Source organism: Corylus avellana, chromosome ca1, assembly GCF_901000735.1.
Source record: "Corylus avellana chromosome ca1, CavTom2PMs-1.0".
In the NCBI taxonomy this organism is placed as follows: Eukaryota; Viridiplantae; Streptophyta; class Magnoliopsida; order Fagales; family Betulaceae; genus Corylus; species Corylus avellana.
The window spans coordinates 23668331-23690992 of record NC_081541.1 but is presented as its reverse complement, the minus strand read 5'-3'; the positions used below and the strand labels follow the sequence as shown (position 1 = coordinate 23690992).

General features: G+C 36.1%; 2 protein-coding genes across 5 annotated transcripts in view; one reads left to right on the top strand and one right to left on the bottom strand.

The window, feature by feature from the left end:
* Nucleotides 1–662: 662 nt before the first annotated feature.
* LOC132184863 (probable plastid-lipid-associated protein 4, chloroplastic) lies at nucleotides 663–5804 on the top strand. The gene is made up of 6 exons (XM_059598648.1): nucleotides 663–1057; nucleotides 2050–2163; nucleotides 3224–3319; nucleotides 3988–4062; nucleotides 4583–4650; nucleotides 5462–5804. Exons 1-6 carry the CDS (start codon nucleotides 734–736, stop codon nucleotides 5532–5534), a joined length of 750 nt encoding a protein of 249 aa, XP_059454631.1. The 5' UTR covers nucleotides 663–733; the 3' UTR covers nucleotides 5535–5804.
* A 2646-nt stretch (nucleotides 5805–8450) lies between these two features.
* Nucleotides 8451–22662, bottom strand: part of LOC132167011 (probable helicase MAGATAMA 3) — a 32618-nt gene continuing 18406 nt past the window's right edge. The window contains exons 9-21 of one of the 4 annotated variants that reach the window (XM_059577900.1): nucleotides 22030–22141; nucleotides 21827–21944; nucleotides 16992–17089; nucleotides 15549–15653; nucleotides 15383–15475; nucleotides 12531–12584; nucleotides 12260–12318; nucleotides 12083–12167; nucleotides 10538–10906; nucleotides 9767–9889; nucleotides 9584–9670; nucleotides 8937–9198; nucleotides 8451–8850 (exon numbers count right to left, since the gene is read on the bottom strand). In XM_059577900.1, coding sequence (XP_059433883.1) covers nucleotides 8986–9198; nucleotides 9584–9670; nucleotides 9767–9889; nucleotides 10538–10906; nucleotides 12083–12167; nucleotides 12260–12318; nucleotides 12531–12584; nucleotides 15383–15475; nucleotides 15549–15653; nucleotides 16992–17089; nucleotides 21827–21944; nucleotides 22030–22141 — 1516 coding nt within the window. In that variant the 3' untranslated portion in view covers nucleotides 8451–8850; nucleotides 8937–8985. The remainder of the gene's footprint in view (nucleotides 8851–8936; nucleotides 9199–9583; nucleotides 9671–9766; nucleotides 9890–10537; nucleotides 10907–12082; nucleotides 12168–12259; nucleotides 12319–12530; nucleotides 12585–15382; nucleotides 15476–15548; nucleotides 15654–16991; nucleotides 17090–21826; nucleotides 21945–22029; nucleotides 22142–22662) is intronic. The other 3 variants (XM_059577899.1, XM_059577902.1, XM_059577903.1) reach the window with 3 other exon arrangements.

The following is a 22662-nucleotide window of genomic DNA, read 5'->3' as shown; positions in this document are numbered from 1 at the left end:
CTACAAATTGATTTGTAGCTATTTCATACAAACATATCTAATAAAGTGACATGTATCATTTAACATGTGCTTCTCATTAAGCTCCGCTCAATTTAATAATAGGCATTCAATGAGAATGACTATTCTAACAGAAATGGATTGTCTCCGGTCCTATCCAATTCATATTTCGCTAGAGAAGGCTACAATTGAGCTACGTCAGCTTCCACTAACAAATAAAAAAATATTTTTATTTTAAGGTTAATTTATCGGAAAGGTGTTTCTAAAAAAATAAACAATAAAAAATTGTAGAATGGGGTGACGTTGGGGTGGCTGAACCACCCCATGGCCACCCCCAACGTCAACCCATTCTGCAATTTTGCAGGTTTGGGGTGGCTTTTTATTATTATTATTATTTTTTAAAACACCTTATGTTAACTGACGGATAAGTTAACCACAAAATAAAAAAAATATTTTTTTATTTATTAGTGGAGGCTAAGGTGATTCATTTGTAGCTTTTGAGATTTCTCTAGAGAAATTCCAACTATAAACTGAATAGTCTCTGGTTCGTTAAAGACGGGAGAGGATCCGGATTCTATTCTAAAGCTATTTCATTGTACCTTCTTAAATTCTCAATAAAGGCTACTTATATTTATAATAAAATAGGCAGGCTTTCTAGAGTATGTAGCATTATCGAAAGTAAGGCATATTATTTAAAGGTGCACAAGCCACTGGCGCTCCATGCACCCGAAACACCATGTCCATGGCCATGGCCTTATCTTCTCACACTCTTTCAACCCTCACTCTCACCACAACTCAATCCTCTACGCTTTCAACTCCTAAGCTCCTCTCCTTTCCTCCTCATCCTCCTCCTCCTCTCACTACCTTTCACTTCCCACCCAAACCCATCTCCCACAAACTCTCAAGCACTGAGAAATGGAGAGCCAAAGTTTCCTTCTTTCCCGCTTTCTTGAACAAAGGCAAAGATGCAAAGACTCTCAAGGACGAGCTTCTTCAGGCCATTGCGCCGCTTGATCGCGGAGCCGACGCCACTGCCGAAGACCAGCAAACTGTTGATCAGGTTGGTCTCATCAATTCTTGTCTCCTCCTCCTATATACCTTTGATTTGATTTCTGGGTACTTATTTTTCTCTCTTAAAATTTTATTTTATTTTTTCTAGAAATTATGTTTTATATGAAAATGGGTATAATGCGCTTGTTCAAAGTTTGGTAATTGAGAGATTAATGGATAAGAAAAATTTGCCTTTTGAAGGAGGACTGGTTTGGTTGTGTATTTTGCCACTTGCTTAGATAGTTAGATTTTGTATCATTAAATTTGTTATAAAGATAGTTTTTTCTAATTTATGTCAGTGAATTTGGGATTAGGATCCCTGATTCTCAAATTATGGAATTTAGGCCATTTTTAAGCATCAAAACACTTGGAAAATGTCCACATACCTCCACTCAAACTACCATCCAATTGACAATGTTCCCTCCAAACTTTCAATTGCGAAAATGTCCCACCCCAAACTATCAAAAATTGTCGATGTCCCTCTAATACCGAAAATACCCTTAATAAAATTAAAAAATGAAAAAGGGAGTGGACTTTTTTTTTTTTTTTTCTTTTTTGTGGGTAGTTTGAGGGGACATTGTTGCAATTGAAAGTTTTAGGGGAGGGGGAGGTGACGTTGTCATTTAGGTAGTAGTTTGAGAGGGATATGTGAACTTTTCCCATTTTTTTATTTTTTATTTATTTTATTTTATTTTTTTATGCATATTATTTTTGTCATTTTAGGGTTGGAATGGGGACATTGCAAGCCCAAATCCAATGGTAGATCAGTAGGTGCATTAATCAAATTAAAAGATTGAGGGAGACATCGTAAATTGTGTGATAAATTGAGGGGGTCAAGTGTAGTTTTTCCATAATCATTTTTGAATAGACGCCTAATGGTGAGCTTTGATTTTATTATAATATGTCATTATATCTCAAAAGAAATCGGCTTACCTTAATTACTGATGCCTCTGCAGTATGTGCATTATTTTGTTTGATGCTTGGAAATTTGTTTTTAAATAGATAGCAAGGAAGCTTGAGGCTGCTAACCCAATAAAGGAACCACTCAAATCTAATTTACTCAATGGCAAATGGGAGCTTATATACACTACTTCAACCTCGATTTTGCAAACCCAGGTGAATTTATTATGTATCTGCATAGCTATAATCTATGTCTTTCCTGAGGCATCATTTGAAAATTTTTTGTTGGGAATTTGAAGAGGTTCAACTGTCATTTGTTCTTCCTCCTATTCTCCTAACAATTTTTCTTCCCTTAATCATCATTTGCAAATTTCGTATTGGGAATGTGAAGAGGTTCAACGGTCATTTATTCTTCCTCTTAAACTATCAGTTATTCCAAAAGTTTAAGTTGATAGAAAAAGGTAAATTTAATCATTTAATAATTTAAGCTTTTGGGATAACTGGTAGTTTAACATGGTATCAAAGCCAAAGGTCCTGAGTTCGAACCTTAACTTCGTCAAATCACCTCCCATTTAAATTACATATTCCACGTATTGGGCCTCACCTATTAAAATGGAGTTTGAGTCCACACGTGATGGGGAGTGTTAAAGTAATTATTAAATGATTAAATTTATCTATTTTTAAGCTTTTGGGATAACTGGTAGTTTAACACTTTCTCCTATTCACTTGTTATGCCTTCTTTCTTTCTCTACTTGATATGAAAAAGGAAATAAAAGCAGATCCCTTCTCTTTTAGGGTCATCTCACTACTAGTTTGACCAGGAGTTTTACATGCAGTTTTTTGTTGAGAAAACTTGAAAAATAATAAAAACAATTGTATCTCCTGCACTGCTCACTTCCCCACAGACACGAACAAGCTTTTAAGCTCTTCCTTGTTACGAATAATCTCTAATTGTGATATAGTTTTAGACTATAAATCATTTTCTTAATAGACATCACTCGGGAACAAAAAGAGAGTTAAAAAGGAAAACTGATTGGATTCATTTTGTCTAAGTGTTATGTGAGGCTAGCTGAATCCAGTTTGCACTCCTAATCTTTTGTTGGTTCTATTTACTTATTAAATTGCTAGAAAATCACTTTTCTTACGAAAATATGGTATGTTTTTCTTTTATGATAAATGAACAAAAAATAAAGGTATGCAAAATTTAAAATCGGATATTTTCACTTTTATGTTGGTCCTATAAATTACAATCAACTGGAAAGTAATGTTTTGACAGAGACCCAAATTTCTGAGATCGAGTGGAAACTACCAAGGGATCAATTTGGATACACTTAGGGCCCAGAACATGGAATCTTGGCCATTCTTCAACCAGGTATATACAATTTACTCTGTCCTTGTATTTAACTTCTGCTTCTTTTTCTTTCTTACTTTTGTGTTTCAACCATGATTATTTAGTACAAGCATTGACATTGAGTTATATTATGTAAGTTGCTTTGACTAAAATATTTTTTGTTCACCTTATGCCTCATTAACTAGGGGTGTACAAGCAGTTGCAGTTACGGTTACAGTTATTGGTTAAAATTGCTAACCAGAACTGCCTAAGGCAGTTATTAGATTTTAATAACCGCAACTGCTCTGCTTAAGCAGTTTGTGGTTATTTTATAACCGGCGGTTAGCCGTTATTCAAACCAATAACCGGTGGTTTTATAACTGCTTTTTTTTTATATGAGCTTTTGGGCTTTTTGAGGTGTTTTGGGCCTTTATTATGCCTATTTTTTGTACTAAGTGTTGCATGAACTTTGATATAACTATCATCTGGCAGTGTTAATGACAGATGCTGCTGATTTGGGTTCTACAAATTGTCAGTGCCAAACTAGACTTTATTTTGTCATCTCACAACACTGCCCCAATGATGTTGAACGTAGCATTGAAAAACTCATTTTTACAGCTACTAACAAATCAAATTTCTAGTTATATATTCAGAGACTGATGCATCCTAGCGCTTACAATTGCCTGAAAAGTTTTATCAACATTTTGTAGGTAACGGCGGATTTAACACCTCTTAATGCAAGAAAAGTGGTCGTGAAATTTGATTATTTCAAAATTGCAGGTTTGGTAAGTAATCTTGGGGTCATCATTTTCTTGATTCTTTTTTTTTTTTTTTTGAAAGGCCACTTGGAGATGTCACTGTTCAATGGTGAGTGGTTGGTTCCCCACCATTCCTAAAATTCCTCAATCTTTTGTAAAGACAGAGCTAATTGTGTATTAGAACAAGCTAGAAGTATAATTTTTAAATATCATGCATTCCCTTACGGTTTCATCAGTTCCCTGTATGAGATATGTTTTCGCTAATGGAAATAGGGAACCTTGATGATATGGCTCTAGGATAGAAGTAAGCCTTAAAGAGTAGGCATTTTGGCAACCAGCTAATTAATTATACAAAAATACATACATTCAAACATATATATGTGCTGTTTGATAAATTATATTGCACTATCCTAAATGTTATGGAGCTTCTTTTGCTTCACAGTGATATATCATCAAAGTATCTACCCAAATAATTTGAATGAACATCTCTGAATTTCTATAGAGTAATTTACTTAACATATATGATTTATTTCATCTTGGCATACAGATACCTATTAAGGCTCCTGAAAGAGCTCGTGGTGAATTGGAAATTACTTATTTGGATGAAGAATTGCGGTAAGTTAATGTTTGGGATATGCTGTTCATGTAACTTTGAAAATTATCCTGTGAACCCGACTGTAGGCTTCCAGATTCCTTTTCTATTGCCTGCTCAGCCAACTCTTAAAACTCATTTTGGTAGTAAGAAGCAAGCATAACAGATAAGTTATTACCACTAAATGCTTATACATGCTTGATTAAAAGCAAACTGACTGATCTGAAAAAAAGGAACAAAGCTGAGTAGGAGCCAAATAACTACCAGGAAATGTATCTTGTACACATTGTAAAGTGAAAGAGTAGTGGCTGAACCTCTCTCAAATGCCAAATTTGGAGTTGGTCGACCAATCCAAAAAGGCCAAAGAGGCGACCGTACCGTTAAGATTGGTTTGGCCACCCTTGAGCACCAAACTTGGGGTGGTCGAGCTACACCCACAACCTGCGGTAGCTAATCAAGGGGTGGCTGTGTCCATCTTTTTTTTTCTTTTCATATTTTTTCTGTTTGCCCCCTTTTTTTTCTCCTTTTTGTTTTTGTTTTTTGTCATGTCTGGTTGACTTAGCATTTAGCCTTTGTGACAAAATGACATCAGCGATGATGTGGAGATAAGTAGATGGAGAGACCAGTTTTGTTTGATTCTCCATGGGCACAAGATGGATCCACTTGACACCCACATGGTTTGTTCATCATTATATATGACCTGAGCATTCTGGGGATTCATTTAAACAGAAACCTTAAAGATGAAGGATGTAATTTAATGTGTAATGAATTCCTCAATTACACCTTTCCTTTCTTTTGAAATTAAAATTATTATTATATTTTGTTTTTTGACAGAGTATCCAGAGGAGACAAAGGAAACTTGTTCATCCTAAAAATGGTTGATCCCTCCTACCGAGTTCCCGTTTAATGTGCAGATCACATTGCAGCATCTGTAATGGTTTGGCCACCTCGCCGTCCCAAATTGAGAGAGTGGACAAATTATGCAGAGTGTTGCTTAAACACAGTTTTGGTCATATTTTGCCTTATATAAACTAGCCTATAACCTGCGCAATGTGCGGGTGGTTTTCATTGTATTATTAATATATTAGCATCTAACGTGCTATTATGTATACAATACCACACAAAAGCACATATGTGTACAAAATAATAGATGATTTACAAATTATATAAGAAAAATTGAGTTATTCTATCAAAATGGTACATGTAATTTACCAAGTTTGTAAGCATAATGTTTTTGAACCTACAAAAAAAAAAAAAAAAACTAACCTCAGTCTGTTTAGATTGCAAGTAGAAAGCTAATATTACCTGAATCGGACAGACTTTTTCATAGTAGATGTTTATGTAAGGTTAGATGTGCTAACACAACGGCTTTCTAAAGCTCAATCCGTTACTTGTTCATTAGCGCACTACGGCTTTTTAGCCTCCATTTGCTTGACTAGGATGGAGTGCAATTTTCAGGCTAAAGATAGCACTCATATTGGATACCCAATAATCAGACCTTCAATGATCTTATATAATAAGTCGATCTACAATGGATCCAAGAAATTTTAGTTTCATCTAAGATGCTAGAAATTGAAGCTTACATCATTTGTGTTTTGCGTTTTGCTGATGACAATAAAGATGGCTCTGAGTGACTTTGCAGATATCTTTGGTTTATTGGTTAATCCTTCAAAAAGATCAATCATGGCTTTCCAAGCACTTGTCTTTCAGAAGGAGGTTCCAACTGATTTCCTCAGTTTTGTATAGTCTTCAGGTATAATGAACAAGTATTTTTGTCCTCCCCAAGAAGATTATTAAGCTGTTGGAACAGAAGTTCAACCGATATTTGTGGTCTGAAAAGAATAAGGTCAAAGCTAAGGCAAAGGTTGCCCTCTATTTTTTCAAACAAAAAAGGCAACGGTTTGGAATCAAATTTGTGCTCCTAAAAGGGAAGGAGGTCTTGGTCTTGAAAAGGTGCATAATTGGAATAAAGCTTTCATGTTTGAGACATATATGGAATCTCTTTACTAGGGCTGGCTCTTTGTGGATTGCATGGGTGAAAATGTTTTTGTTAAGAGGAAAAGGTTTATGGCAAATAAAATCCCTGCACTTGGTGTTGGGGAAAACTCTTAAAGCTCAGGGATTTGGGAAGGAAGTTTATACAATATAAGGTTGGAGATGGGAGGTGTATATATATATATATGTGTGTGTGGCTTGATCGGTGGCATCCAGAAGATGTTCTTCATGAAAAACTTGGCCATAGAATTGTCTATGATTCTGGTAGTACTGAGGGTGCAAAACTATCCTCAGTTCTCAAGGATAGAATTGCTTCTGGATGTGAGTATTGGGGGAGTGTGATCAACCTATTTGGATTGCTTCTAAGGAAAATACTTAGAAATTTAGAATGCTATCCAAGTGAGGTTGCCAAGTGTTACATAGTGGTGTTTGATATATAGCATGCCATGGCCATTCCTTGACAGGTGGTCTGTGATAGTCTTTAAACTAGGGAGATGTGATGTGTAGATTTTGCAGGAGTTGCTTGGAAGACAACAGTAGTTGAATTTAATTGACAACCCTAGTTGTAACTGGGAATCAATCATTGACATGAGGTAACTTGAGATAGATTTTATGCAACCTTAGTTTGGGTGCAGTTATTTGTCATATTTGGAAGCAGTGAAATGAGCTTAAATATGGAAATCAGTCGAATCTAAGGGGAAGATTGTCAAAATGCAATTTGGGAGGTTAGAGCAAGCACTGTCGCAAAAGGAAGTTCAGGAGTTTGAATGAAACTCAGAATCTTTTTAGCATATGGCACTTCTCTTCTGATTTGTTGACCAATGTGAAGGGGCGGAACTAGAATTTTAAGAGACGGAAAAAAAAAAAAAAAAAAAAAGGTGGGGTGGGAGGGGTGTAAAAATTAATTTTGGGAGGGCCATTTCATAAAAAATAACCTAAAATTTAAAAGAAATTTTCAAATTTTGTAAGGGCTCGGGAACTCCCAAGGCTAGGGGTGATTCCACCCATGCTAGTGTGGCTGGAAAAAGAGGAGGTGATGGTTGATGGGTGCAGGTTGGTATAATTTTGCAGTTTTTTTTTTTGTTTTTTGATTAATTGAACGAGGAAACTGCTACAAAATGGGTCTTCCCTATTCTTGTTCTGAATGGAAGAGAGAATGGGAGACCAATTGAGAATGCTTCTGAACACCAAGTTGAAAGCTACTCATCTAACTTACAAGTGTTCTCAAACATTAGCACTTCTAGAAATTTTACTAACTTTCCAACTATGCATAGTTCTGCAGTTGATGTAGCAGAATGCTGTACAAGCGAGAGTATTTTTTTTTTTAAGCAAGTGTTCAATTGGTTATATTTTGTAGTTGCATTAAATTTACACAAAAAAATGAATGGAGTCAGTGGTATCCTTGTCGTAATTTCTTCCTTTGACTATATACTTTCTCATTTCACAAGCACTTTTGGCTCACATTTGAGGCTTGATGGGTTTAGGTTTTGCATTGAAACTAGAAAACTAGAGCCAAGCTTTAGACAGCTGACCCATATATTCCTATCCTGGGAGCAATTGATGGTAGGTTTTCCTCGAAAGTATATGTCATACTTTATGGTTTATGTTCTCTCTCTTTCTGTTTCTTTATTTTTTGCAAGAACAAAAAAAAAAAGAAAGGAAAAAAGATTATCTTAGCTTACAACGATAATGGGATTAAGATAGACAATTGAAAGGAAGTTGATCTTTCTTGAGTTGTGGTGTGCTTCACAACTTTGAAGGAAAAGTTGGAGGTTTGTTCTTCCAGGTTAAGCCATTGAACTTAATTGAGATTTTTGCTTTGAAACCGAAATCATAAATTTGTCGTAACAACTAACTCTTCATCCAAAACCACAGTAAGAGAAATACACAATGGCTTGCTCGTGATTAAACACAGCTATGAATACACGCTTTCTTTTCTTTTTCTTAATTGGTAAAAAAACCATATATATTTATTTGGATAACTACTTTGTGGATAATATGAAAGGGAGCATAGCCCAACAAAAAAAAAAAAGAGAAACAGAATGCATCAAAGGCGCAAAAGGACTTGTGTCCCCTTTGACGCTATGCAAATGGATAAATAGGCTCAAGAAGAGGATGCTTTAAGCACACCAGTCTTGTGAAGCCTCTACATGTTACTCTCCTAATAGCCAGAAATAGAGAATACGCCTCTGCCATCAATGAAGACTGCTGCACATTGACAAAAATAGCTGCCTCTGATTTCGAAAATTCCGCCCAATGATCATTTCAATGACAAATAGACCAAAAAAAAAAAAAAAAATGATGGTGGGGGTACCTGAAATTGCAATGTGATTTCCATATGATAATCCAAGTAATATCTGGACTTAATCATCATCCATGCCCCCAACATCCATGTCCCCATCCCCATCTCCATAGTCATGCTCATCTGCCAGCCCCTGGTCAGCATCCCCATGATTAACATGAAAGAATGCATCCTCATCAGGCTGTCCAGCTTCCCCATCCAAGGGTTCAACATTCTTCACTTTCATAGAATCCAGATTTTCATCAGTGAAAAATGAGGTATAGGGCTTGGAAACCTGCAGGAGGAAATTGACAGTTTGGATGTTAGGTGTGAGTCATTTGCTCCCAGGAATATTTCGAAATTCAGAAAAAACAGGAATATGTTGTGAAAATGTTGAAAATAAGTACGTATAAATTAATATGATGAATGTTGATGATGTTCTTGAATTGTTAGCTTTGTTTTAATGAATAATAATATAAACTACAATCCAAACTTTTGGGATGTTGATGAATAATTTGAATTTTTTCTTTTCTTTTCCAATATGCAATAAGTTTGATTTATCATAATCAATGACAAGGTTAGGTTGAATTTGTGTCTTCAAGTATATAAAAATAAAAATAAAAAAAATAAAATCCATTGCTGAAACGAAATCTTGAATAACTCACTGAAGAAATATTCACCTTAAAAAAACAATTTCTCTTCTCAGCACTTTCCACAAGGTTATTCCAGTGCTCATCCCTCCTCAACGTAGATGAAGACCCTACCACCTGAAGAACGGCTAAAGCTTAGTTTGCATGAGAAGAGGTGAAGTGCGTAATTCAGAACTCCTGTTGACTACATAGAAACCTAGAATAATGCCATACCAGGACAGAAGACTTTGCTCTGGTGATCCCGACATTCATTCGCCGAAAATCAGCCAGAAACCCAATGCTTTTATCTTTGCTTGCCCTAACACATGAAAATATTGCAACATCCTTCTCGCGTCCCTGAAAGGAAGAACAATAGTTATTCTTTTATCCTTAAATATTTTATTTGCCAGATCTAAAGCCAAATAGAAGAAAGAAAAAATTGAGCTCACAGAGAACTCAGTAATCATAGCTATTCAAAAAAAGTGGCACCAGTAATTCAAATGGATAGCTCAATCGGCTGGGGACTTTGCCTCATAAACCGGAGGTTACTAATTCGAATACCCCATTCCCCCTCCCCTTGGTGCCAATAAAAAAAAAAAAAAAAAAAAAAGAGTGGAACCTGTATGGGGATAATTGAACCTTTAAATCTTGGGAGTGAAAGGAACTTTCAAGTGATTCATAAGCTTTTACTTCTTTTTAAAGGGACAAAAAGTTCATACTTTTCAACCTGGAACCCTAGTTGACTTGTGACAAAGTCATCAAAATGGGTCAATGGTGGGTTTGTTGAGATTTAAACCAACTAACTCAGTATTCTTCCACATAAAGAATTGCAACAGAATATCCAGCTTGCACACTTTTGTGCATTTTGCATCAAGTCTGGCAATTTAACCTTTGTGATTAGCAGAAAGCCAACTTTCATACATCAAAAAAAAAAAGTTCAAGATACTCACAGGAAGAAATTTTAAATGCATGTAATCTTATAAGCAGGAAGATACGGCCATTTACCTGGCAACCATCGACAGTAGTAATATCAACCACTTTATTTGAATCCACTCCAAAGGTACTCTTAAAACGGTCTCTGAGGAGCTTTACTTGTTGGCTATAGGGCGATATAATTGCAAGCTGAGAACTTGACTTGAGCCCTGGATACATGCTCACCAACTTATGATACATGAGGAGAACAAACTCAACCTCATCAACATTTACCCAAGACTCACTTCCTGCGAGCTTGGATTCTCTCCCTTCGTGCAAATCAAAAAAGCAAAATGGTCCAAAGCACTGGTATTCATGCCAAGAACGGCTTGTATGCACTTCAATATTAGGCCCATCCTCCAATGACTCTGCATAAAACTCCTTTGAAGGAAATCTTCTTATCTGCTTGAAAAGAAAGGTTTGAAAAACACATGAGAAAGTATGCTCACTAGTACAATATTTCGCTTTGAAGGGAAAAAGAGAAAAGTAACCGACCCCCTTCAAAAAAAAAAAACAAATTATTGGAGAGAATGCTTATAAGAACCTTGTAGCAGGTTACATTTTTATAAATTTACTAGAAGAATCTTATACACAAGGTAGTAATTAGGTCAAAATTGATCACCGGAATTTTATTTTCTGCCACAGTATTGCACTATTCCATTACTAGCATGATCAACACTTCAGACCTAGACCCTACTGAACAAAATCAAGTTTGTCCAATGGGGTTGTGGAAGTGCTAATTGACATCAGTAGCAATCACTTGTCTTTATATAAGCAGTATCAATTATCACAACTTAGATGATAATCAGAACTGTTATCAATGGAGAACTGATATTCCACTATTGATTCCAGGTTGAATCAGATGCATTTAGGATACGTAAACGACATGGACAGGTCAGACAGACGTCAGAAAGTTGCAAAGCATCAGAAAAAGGGTAAATCCGGGCGGATATGGTGGAACATCTGCAGTACTCATACTTGTTAAACACCTTATTGCAACTCTTGAGAGTCTTGAAAGAACAATAATATCCTATAGTGAGAGATTTCAACTACAAAAAATGTTCAAAAGTTTTTATTTTTTTAATTAAAAAAAAAAAAAAAAAGACTTGAAAGAAACAATTGAATGCACAAGGCTGGACTCCTCAGTGGACAATGATGGAGAAGAATCATCAGGAGAGGCAGATTAGGGAGGCTTACGTAAGTAGAAATGAAACCCATTATAGCATCTTTGTCTTCTACTATATTCTTTAATTTTTCTCCCGTTTGGCTGCTGTCTTATCTGCCTCAAAATCTTTGTGTACGGCTGGACTTCTCAAGCAATATTTGTTATTGTCAGTGTTCTCACAGAAACCTTTCCCATCTTTTTTTATTACAAAGTGACTTCTCAAACTTACCTTCTTACTTATAGTTACATTATTAAAGTTATATTTATGTACTCCCATATGCATGGCCTACACATATCCTACTTTATTACTATTCCCCACGTTGGATTTTTTGTACTGTGATGTGGCTCCCAAGTATCAGTAACTTAACTATCTATCTTTAAAAAAAACTTCATTTAGATAAATATGATCTAACCTCTGGATGCATTCGGTACTGTGTCTTCAGCATCGTCACCGGATAACCAGCCCGCTGAAATCTCTTAAACAAACTCGTCCCATATCTTTAATTTGAGAGAGCAAAATTATATGCATCAGAAGCTTTAAGTAGAAACCAATGAAAAGACATAATGTTCATAAACGAAAAGGGTTATACCCAAATTTCTCGGCAGCAGGAGAAATTACAGTTGCTGGCAGTTGAACTGGATCGCCAACCTAAAAACAAACAGAACTAATCATGAGATAAAACTTTCATTTCCCAAGTGCCTGGCTCATAAGTGAGCAGGTTCGCACACATGCCAGTACATCTTATTAATTTTGACCGGGATTCGAAAAACATGTCAAAAATAAAAGGAAATACAATAATTAGCATATGACCTGGAACTCCTATAATAATAAAATAAAATAAAAAATCACCAGAGATATACCAGAAATACTTGTTTGCATCCATTGGCCAGTGGAATAAGAGTGGCCGGTTCCACCTGTATAGAACAAATACCACATCAAGCACATAGGGATAAAATTTCCATAAATCTACTAGTATAATTCCACAAACTTTCATCTATTCTACAATACACCAAGGGCAAGTAATTTCATAGAGAACACCCTAAGAAGATGCCAAGTATTCATTGAAAACATCCTAATAAGATGTTTACTACATGTGACCTGCTACTTTATTTCCAAATAGGGATAGCCAAACTGTATCTAACAAAACAAACATGGCTCTGCATCATCTGCTTGGCCATTTCCATAATTCACCATGGTAATTTTCTCTTTCACAAAGTGACTAATGTTTATAGACAAAGGGGTCCTTTAAACCGCAGTTTAACAATTCCATCCTCAGAACTTTCCCCGGAGACTGTAGATCTAGCAAGCTCAGCAAATTATATTTTTTAATACTGCTGAACCTAAACTCACCACCTAAGTTTCTTTTTCCTCGTCTGAGACAAAATCCACGCTGAACCAATCCTAGGGAGAGGACTAAATCAAACTGGCCTCATGAAGGAAGGACAGAAACAATATAGCATTTTAAAGAGGATTGACAAGATGAAATTGTTGATTTCTTGATTACTGATAGAGTGACTATTACAATCTTTTCCAAGCCAGTCCTACAGAAAGCAAACTCAAAAATTCCAAAGTCAAAATTAATCTTGTTTTGGTCCTTTTATTTAAAGATTCTAAAAAAAAATCCTAATAGGAAAGGAAAAAAATTCTTCTAACAAGGTCAGTAAATTAAACAAAAATAGAAAGCTTCTGACAACACATAGTTCAAGAGAAGAGAAAGTCATGGAGCTAAGGAATTTGTAGAACAAAGACTTACTAAATCAAGATATAGGATTCAACTAGTCCCAAAAGATAGGAATTAAAGAAATCCTATTAGTGACAAACCTTTAATGGAGACTGCAAACTAAATTAGTCTTTAAATTACTGATAGGTGTTTTGAGGACAGTAAGAGGACTTTGGAGGAGTTGAAATCTTTATTTTTTAACACTTTGTATTTTGGGCAACTGCTTATGTTCTCTTTTAGTGATTAGTTATCATGATTTTCTTATTCCTTTTGCCCCTACTACCTAGGTGACTTCTCTTGTATACTTCTTGTGTACATGAGAGTGCTTTATGCCTTTAAAGATATCTCAATTAATTATCAAAAAATTCTATCGTAAAAACCCAAATAAACACAATAAATCTAACTCTCTTTTATTGTTAACATGCTCCAATATGGTCATTATAGCAGTCTGGCTAAATAAAAATAATGAAATGTAGTTCTTTTATGAATTACGCAAAGATATACCAAAAGGGTTTTAATTAAAGACGTTTGTTTCTCTTGTTGAGGGGAGAGAGAGAGATGAAAAAGAAAAGAACAAGCAGTGTCCTCCACCCTCTCTCTCCCTACGACAACTTTATACTATTAGTTCTTATGTTCCTCAAATCTCAGTGGCCTATGCATAAAGTGTAAAGCTTTCTGCCCTATCACCCTAAATTGATTAGCCAATTTGGAGTTTTGTAAAATATAAAGCCTAGTCTCACTTAATAAAGAACGAAGTGAGACTTAGCACCCATGCGTACCTCTATAATCTACCCACTCTATGTGGGCTATTCATCTTCTCAATATGAGAGAGACTTTGGTGTTACAATGGATAGATGTGGCTAGCTCTTTCTCTAAGTTGTTATAAATGGTCTCGGAGCCAAGTTAGTAATGTCACATGGTAGTGCTCCATGACGTGACCCTGATGACATCAAGGATTAAAGGGGAGAGATTGTAACATCTCAGCCCCACATTGAAGATGATGAATAGCCTACATAGTGTTATAAAGGCACTTATGGGTGCAAAGTCTCAAGTTAGTTCTCTAAGTGAGACTAGATTTTATAAGCGATTCTAAGGACTCAAAATTGACTGATATTTTTACAGTGATAGTACAAAAGTGGTTAGCACTTTCCTTGGGTCGTTTCATAAAGAGTATTAGTTATATTGTATTTCTATACAAATAGCACATGTCCAACATGTATCTAGCTGTGATGAAGACGTATGTTGAGCTGTGTCAAAGTTCAACACCACCAGTGACTACTATAAACATTTCCCTAGAACAATGATATGAGGAGCACGCTGTCATTTCTTGTTTGTAGGAAACTATATGCTGGAGTTGTTATCTCTATGTTCTAGTGTGTAGTTTGGTGATGTTGTCAAGCTTTTGACTCTAATTGAAAATCTAGAAAGAAACTTGTTTTCTGTGACAAAATACTTTTATGCTCCAATATATTCCATCAAGAACCTGTTTGGCTCATTTGTGCTTATTTATTTTTATTGAATGGCGATCAGACAATATGCAATATGCATGGTGTGAGAGCCAGCCCTCCCCCTCCATAAAACCTTTCCCTCCTGTAGGTTGACCTCACCCTTATCAGCTTGCTTTGGAATTTCATCACAATTCCATTCTTGCAGCTAGAAATTACCCTTTTAACTGCATCCATTTACCACCTAGTTTATCTTATTATTTGAAACCCACAGAACCACTTCAAATAATGGTGAAATGTTGGGCATAATCTTGATTTCATCAGGATAAAGAGAATTTATGGGTTTGGTGGAGAGGGATACACCACTCTTGTTTAACATATCTCTGATCTCTGACCACAAAAGGAAACAAAGAAGAAGGAAGATATGGATCACCTGTTTATCCATAACTAAGACAAAGGCTTATATCAGCTCAACCTTATAGCTGAAAGCAAAAAGAAATAGAACAATTACAAGAGAAATAAGCAACACAAAATTATGGAAACTTACAGCTTGTGCTGCTTCATCTATTATAACAACATCAAAACCACGATTCCATTTACTGAAAAGAGTTGAACCACTGAAGCTAAGGGTGGAAAAGACCTGCCAGTCATACATAAATCAGAAAGGAAACTACATATGCTTTCACTTTTACCACGAGGAAAAAGTTACATACGATCACAGCCTCGTCCAAAATTGCCGCACGGATACTGTCCTTATCTCTTCCTGGAGCTCCATGTTTGTCTTTACCAGCATTCATGCTTTCCTGTTTTTGTTTCACCTGCAAAATGCATTGTTCATGTCACCACTATATGTACCATAAGATATAATTTCTAACCAGATCAGCGACAACATCTCATTCAAGAACCAAAGGTCCATCAAGTCCAAAACTACCAACTATCATGTTTGTTTTTATTTTTCTTTTTGTAATATAAATCAGTCACCATTGCTGAACCTAATAGTTTTCTGTCTGGGTTGTTGATTTATTGGTTTACATCTTTAGCTCTAATTGACTTCAAAGCTTCACTTTTGTGTTTTAATAGATGTTAGGCCATTGTTTTACACCTTCCAGCTTATAAAATTTCCACAAATTTTAAACCTCCACAACTCGTCATCTTCAGTGAAATCAGCCATCCTCTTCTCACTATTCCTTCTTTCGTTTTCCCTGTTAAGATAAACATGCAGTCAGTGAGTCATGCGACCATGACCTGCCTGACCTGCTATCCTGTTCTTATGCAAGGCTGAAGTGCTATTTGAGATAAGCCTCTTTGGCCAGCCACCCTTCTCTTTTAAGTATATAGACGTCCTTTCTGGCACCTCAGGTTCTGAAGGAAAAGGGTTTATGTGAAGGTGTAATGGCGCATTTGAAATTGCTGAATACACCTGGTTGGGTTAAAAACCATTTGTAGCTCATGAGATTTTGAACTTTCAAATGAGATTTCAAGAAAGCCACACTGAGGGACTTGAACTTGAATTTAATTCTTATGGAGAGTGATCTTTCAAGGTCATGCACAGAATTAAGAGAGATTAAAAAAAAAAAAAAAAAAAAAAATTCTGTCTATCCCTGACAGAAGTACTCAACGTGATAAAATATCAACGGCTTGCTTTCAGATCTGAACTTAAGTCCTGAGAAACTTAAGGCAAATTCTCCAGCAAAATGAGGAGTGACAGTGAAGGAGCAAATTAATCACAGGGTCCTGCTGGCCAAATCATAGCTACTGATTTAATTACTCATCAAGTTTGCTTCATCTATGCCTCCGGTTGTCTGTAATACATAATTTAGACCTCCTTCACTACAGCAGTTAATGCAGTTAATGGATGGGTGAATTCTAAAAATGCAAACAGATGGAAGTGGAATTGGGTGATTTGGAGAAAATCATAAGTTTGGTGGCCTTTTGCTGTTATTGCATCCAAAATTTTAGTTCATACACCTTACTAGATTTGAAAAGGTTGGTGTTCTTTTGATCAGCGATCTATATAGAACTTTATCATTAATCCTTTTCTGATTAACATTCTACAGGGAAAGTTTTTCAATTAGTAGAATTTACAGTTTGGGAAAAGAAAAGATGAAATGTATAAAGTTGAAGTTCAATCTTGTTCACTGTTGCTGAATACATACAAGGTAATCCATGGAAACTGCCCGAACAGAATGATGCTCCTTAAGACCAATCCGCACAATTTTAGGATTATATGCACGGTCATTTTCATCACGAACACCTGAGAATAACCAGAATACATGTTAGGAAATTATGGTTTTAGGGAATGGTGGTCAAGTGACACAAAGTGTTCACCAGGAAAAGAAAAAAATAATATGAGGACATCCTACACAAAATAACATCATTAACTTAATTAATATTTTAGGGAATGGCGGTCAAGTGACACAAAATGTTTGCCAAAAAAAAAAAAAAATTGAAAATGAGAAGAGCGTCCTACTGAAAATATCATCATTATAACTACCTCGAAGCATTTATTCAAGTTCTTTAAATATTAGAACATAATAAAAAAATGTGATCCATCATAGATTATGCTCTATGCCCATCATTTGATAGAATTGTTAGTGAATAACATAGAGCATGAAGCTCAGAAAGCCTTTTCTTCTATAAGAATGGACAATACAATTCACAGCACATATTCGGCTTCCTAATTCTAATACTCGGGCCTCACCTCACATAAACACCAGTATGTGTACCAACGCACATCATGGGTTAAAGCTTTCATGAAACAGGTGTGTCAATACAGAACAATAATCTGACTTTGTTAATTTGATATTCTATTAAAGAAATTACACAGCACAATTTCCTTCCAAAACAAGTACTCGAGGAAATTCAATAAATCAGCCACTTATTTGATTGGCTTTTTCAACTATCAAATCATATATAGCTCAGAAATGTTTTAGATTTGATGTATATGATAGTCGCACAGAATCTCTTAGTTTCCTCTCATTTTCCAATTGTATATCAAGGAAACTTACATGAATTCAATACTACCTTTGAATAAATAATTTTGCTTGCATCTTACTCCCACAAGGATCTCTTACCAACACTTTCAAGATAGTTCTTGCAAATTTTCCAAAATGTCTTGCTAGAACTCTCAAAAATGTAAATGGGGCCACAGATAGGGCAATAAAGTACGAAGTGATGCAGAAATACATAATTTACATTCCATATTGATATTAAATAGCGGAAATTAAAACTGAAACAAAACTTTGAAATGTAATGTGAACTATGATTTTGCAACATCCATTAATTACTTATGTATAGTGGAAAGTGGACTATGGGCGCGTCTGGTAAGTGGCATGACTATTCCGTTGGAAATAAATAGTTTTTACTGGGAATGGAAGAAGCTAGAAAGGAATAGCTATTCCTATTCATTAGTTTGGTTGTAACATTGGAAAATAGAACCTCTAAGTATGTATTCCACTATTTGGTAAAGTGCAATTACGCTGGTAAATAGAATCATATTATAATCAAATTTCCTAAAATGCCCATATATTACAATTCTAATTTACATTTTTATGGATTTTTTTTTCTTTATTTTTTAAACATATACATTTATGTATAAGAGTGAATAGAACAAAAAGAGTCATTCCTGAAAGGACATTAATTCATTAATTTGACAAGGTTCCCAATTTCTCCCAATCTCGGTTCATTTGGATTGGAGAGCCATTGCACATTCATGTTTGCTGTTAAAACCCACAGATGCTACAAGGCCCCTTTCTATATGGAAATAGCTCTGCTATGTAACTGATTGACGCGCAATCCAAGACCTCAGACGACCCAGTTTGTTTAGAAGTGGGAATAACCCCTTTTCCCAGAATCTATTTTTCTTGGCCTGATATATATGCAAGCAGTTTAACATTGTTGTTTTTGGATCTTATATCTGAATGCAATGTTTTTGAGTCTTTACACATCATACACAGACCCATTCGAAAGAGAGAGGGAGAGTGAAAGGCCTGGAGGACTTTGGTGTGAATGTTAATCTATGTGCTATTCCTTTAGAATAGTTATTCCCAAGAATAATAAAGTAACCAAACAAACGGAATAGCTATTCAATTTCAGGCTCTAATCAAAGAGTATAAATCGTGCCCTAAATGATGATGGAAGTTTAGAACCCTGCACATAAAAAGAGGTGAAAACAAAATGGAAAACGCATGCTGGTTATCAACACAAGTTTTTCTTCCATATGCAGAGAGCTAATCTCTATAATAGGAGAATTAAAAGTGAAAAAAACTTCACAGTTTAATTTGCATTCAAAGTTGGCAAAATCTTTTGCTCTTATCAACCCAGAAGACTAAATGACATAATGACTCAAATCATCATAGAAAAGGCCAACAACCACTCATTTCAGTATAAAACTCATCAAAACTGAATACCAACTTTTTGGCACCTAGGACGCCATATGTCCAGGCAAGTGCGATACCTGTCAACAGCCTGAAGTCCTGGACTCCTCATCTATGAGCAACCTTGATCCCGAGCCGAAGGAGCTCAAAAGCTGCGAAGAAAGTCGAGTTGCTCTAATCAAGCTATGAATGGTGAGCCATTGGAAGTGGTTCACAAATATAGAGAAAGACGCTCAAAAGGAGCACCGTGCTATACTGGCAGAGCTTCAGCAAAATGAGACAGGTAGCTTTCGCTAAATGAGAGATCGGTTTGGGCATTTGGACTCCTAGTTCATGGAATTATTTTTCTCTTTATTAGTTTCTTTTTAAAGCAGCATTCTCCATTGACTCTACCCATTTTTGAATCATGGAATTCTCTCCCAGAGCTGCAGAACTAATGACTATACTAGAAAGTAGAATTACCAACTTTTACACTAGTTTAAAACTGAATGACCATGGTTATTAATAAAGCACTACTCTTTCCCCACATCTACCTAACCAAACACGGCTACCCTTAACTAAATTAACAAAGGGATGCATCTCCCCTGTCGGGCCCACTGAAATGAACATGGCGTACTTTGGCTTAAGGGAGTGATGCCCCTCAATAGTAAGTTGCTACTATGTTTCCTGCCGTAGGAGGACTAAAGGCAGTCTTTACTCACACAACTGAAAGAAAAGATGCACTACTAATGCATCTCAACCCCCCAACACGCCAATACTCGCAACTGGCCGCACTCAGGAACAATGACAACTGACTACTTGACTTAAGGCTAGATAAAGACATTCAGTGTAATTGCTCTGGTTCACTCAAATCCTGCTCTTTATTGACTTGGCTTTTCCACAGGGTCCTCACTTTATCTAGACAGCAGTACAAGCAGTCCCCCCATTGGAAGACCTCTTTTAAATTTCATAACCTTTTTGTTGTATACGGGATGAAAGTTGGTAGGGGAAAGGAAATGGAGGAAGATTGTCTTTCAAGTTCTAAGGAAAGGATATCATATTAACTTATGGCTTATTTACCATTACCCATTTACCCTCATCTACTGCAATGGTGTACGAAAGAGGTACAAGGGAAACAAGGAAAATAACAAACACTTTCTCTTTATCTCTTCTTTTCCATCCTTTAAATTACCAAACAAAGGAAATGATTTTCTATCCTATCCTCTCTCCACTTTCCTTCCACAGGTCTCATCCTCCCATTAATTCAATATTCAAACATAGTGTAAATCACTCTAATATCTGGGTCTTGCTTTGTTTAATTTTGGGGAAAATATGCCTACCTCCATCAAACTGACACCCATTTTGGAAAGACACCATTTGTGACACTTACCCTCAAATTAGCATTTTGTTGCAAAAGGGCTCCGTTAGTTGTTGCCGTTAAAATAGATGAAAATGGAGAACATGACCTACACGAGCATATTTTGGAACGAAATACCCAAATTTTCCTACACTACTATTTGCAACGACACCCCTAACCAACCAATTTGTGACACTTTTTTTGATAAGTACAATTTGTGACACTTGGCCCCATCAAACTACAATTCGTTGCAATTTGGCCCCTGTTAAATGTTGGTGTTAAAATAGTTGGAAAATGGCGTACACAACTTACATATAAATATTTTAGACTTGCTTTGTCCAAATTATCTCGATTATTAAAATGCAACAAATTTTTTATTTTATTTTATTTTTTTAAAAAAAAAAAAAGAGAAAAAGTGGGGTGGTCGACTGCCCCTGAAGGCTTTTGGGGTTAGCCAAACACCCATTCAAGACTAAGGGGTTGTTCACATCCTCAAAAGCACATGGAGCGGCCACCTTCTGTGCCAAATGCCCCCGTGGTCAACCACCCCTAGAGTTTTCTAAGATGACCAAATTGAGAGGTTATTTGACCACCCACAAAACAAGAGGTGACCACTCCAATAGTTTTTTGGGGTGGTTGATCATCCATCAACTTCAGTTCGGCTATCCTCAAACGCCTTCAGGGGGTAATCACCCACTCCCTCAATGTTCAAGGGGTTGACGTCCACCCCAAAAGTTTAAGGGATGGTTGACCACCCCCGAAACCGGTATAATTTGGATGTCTAATATATGCACATGTAAGTCACTATTTTCCATCAATTTTAATGGCAATAGCTAATGAGTGGGCTCTTTTGCAACAAAATGGTAGTTTGAGGGGTCAAGTATTACAAATGGTAGTTTGATGGTGTCTTTGCAAAACCGGTGTCAGTTTGAGGGGGTAACTATATTCTCCCCTTTATTTCTTTTCCCAAGTGTTTCAACCCAACTTGCTGCTTTTCCATTATAGCTAGTCAGAATCAAATCAGCACCAGACAACTAGACGTTTGTATTCATACTTTCAGGATTTGACACTGTCCACATCCAGGACACCTACTCCTGATATTCTTTTGCATCCTACTTTTGTTCCACAGAGAATGATGAAACCAATGAAAGAGTTGTACAAACTAAAATAAGTTAAGTACAGGAATATAATAAAACTGCATCCAGTATATATCACAACAAAGATGGCTGAATTATGGAAAGCCGATATATGCAAATGTGAACGAAAAAAGAAACTGTACCTGTGTTTAAAACGCGCAGGACAATCTCATCAAGAGCAGAATTGGATGGGGCACATACAAGCACACGTACACGATATTTACGACTAGAATTGACTACTTCTGGTTTCTGCATAATACACTAAAGTTAAAAGATATGATTCTTCAAGATCACAAGATATGATTCTTCAAGATCACAATAGTACAAGCGACAGTCTAAAACTTACCAACTCATTTCCTGTGGTAGGAAAAAAACCATTGTCACCATCAATTGGCATTATGTTATCTCTAGGATTACTACTAGTTAGCCATGGAGAAGCACGTGCCCAGTGATTGTATCTGCAAAATAAAGCAACGCTACAATTTAGTGAGGTACCTTATTAAAACACATGCATCGACACTAGAGGATTCATCCTTGCTGTGATGTTCAAAGTTTAGTCTCCAATGTTCAAAATTTAAGCTCCAAGCCCCACCTTCGGTAAACTTCTTAAAAAGTGTTTTTTCTACTGTTTATTAAAAGAGTTTTTGAAGAGGTGAAAATTGATCAATGTTTTTTGTAGGGGCAACATTTGAAAAGTGTTGTCTATGGGGTCTACAAAAGAAGATTGTTCGGTAAATTTTTAGTGTTTCTGAAAAGAAAAAAATCTAAGATGTGTTTTCAAATTAACAAAAAAAAAACATTCAAGGGTCCATCCGCCGGGGGTGGCAGCGTGGCCACCCCCTCTATCATGTTGAGGGTCACTGCTAGGACACCCCCATTACCCTATTGGGATGGCCGTGCAGCCAGCCCCTTTCTTCCGTTGAGGGTAGCCACGCAGCAATTTTTTTTTGTTAGTAAATAACAAGTTTGCCTCCATACC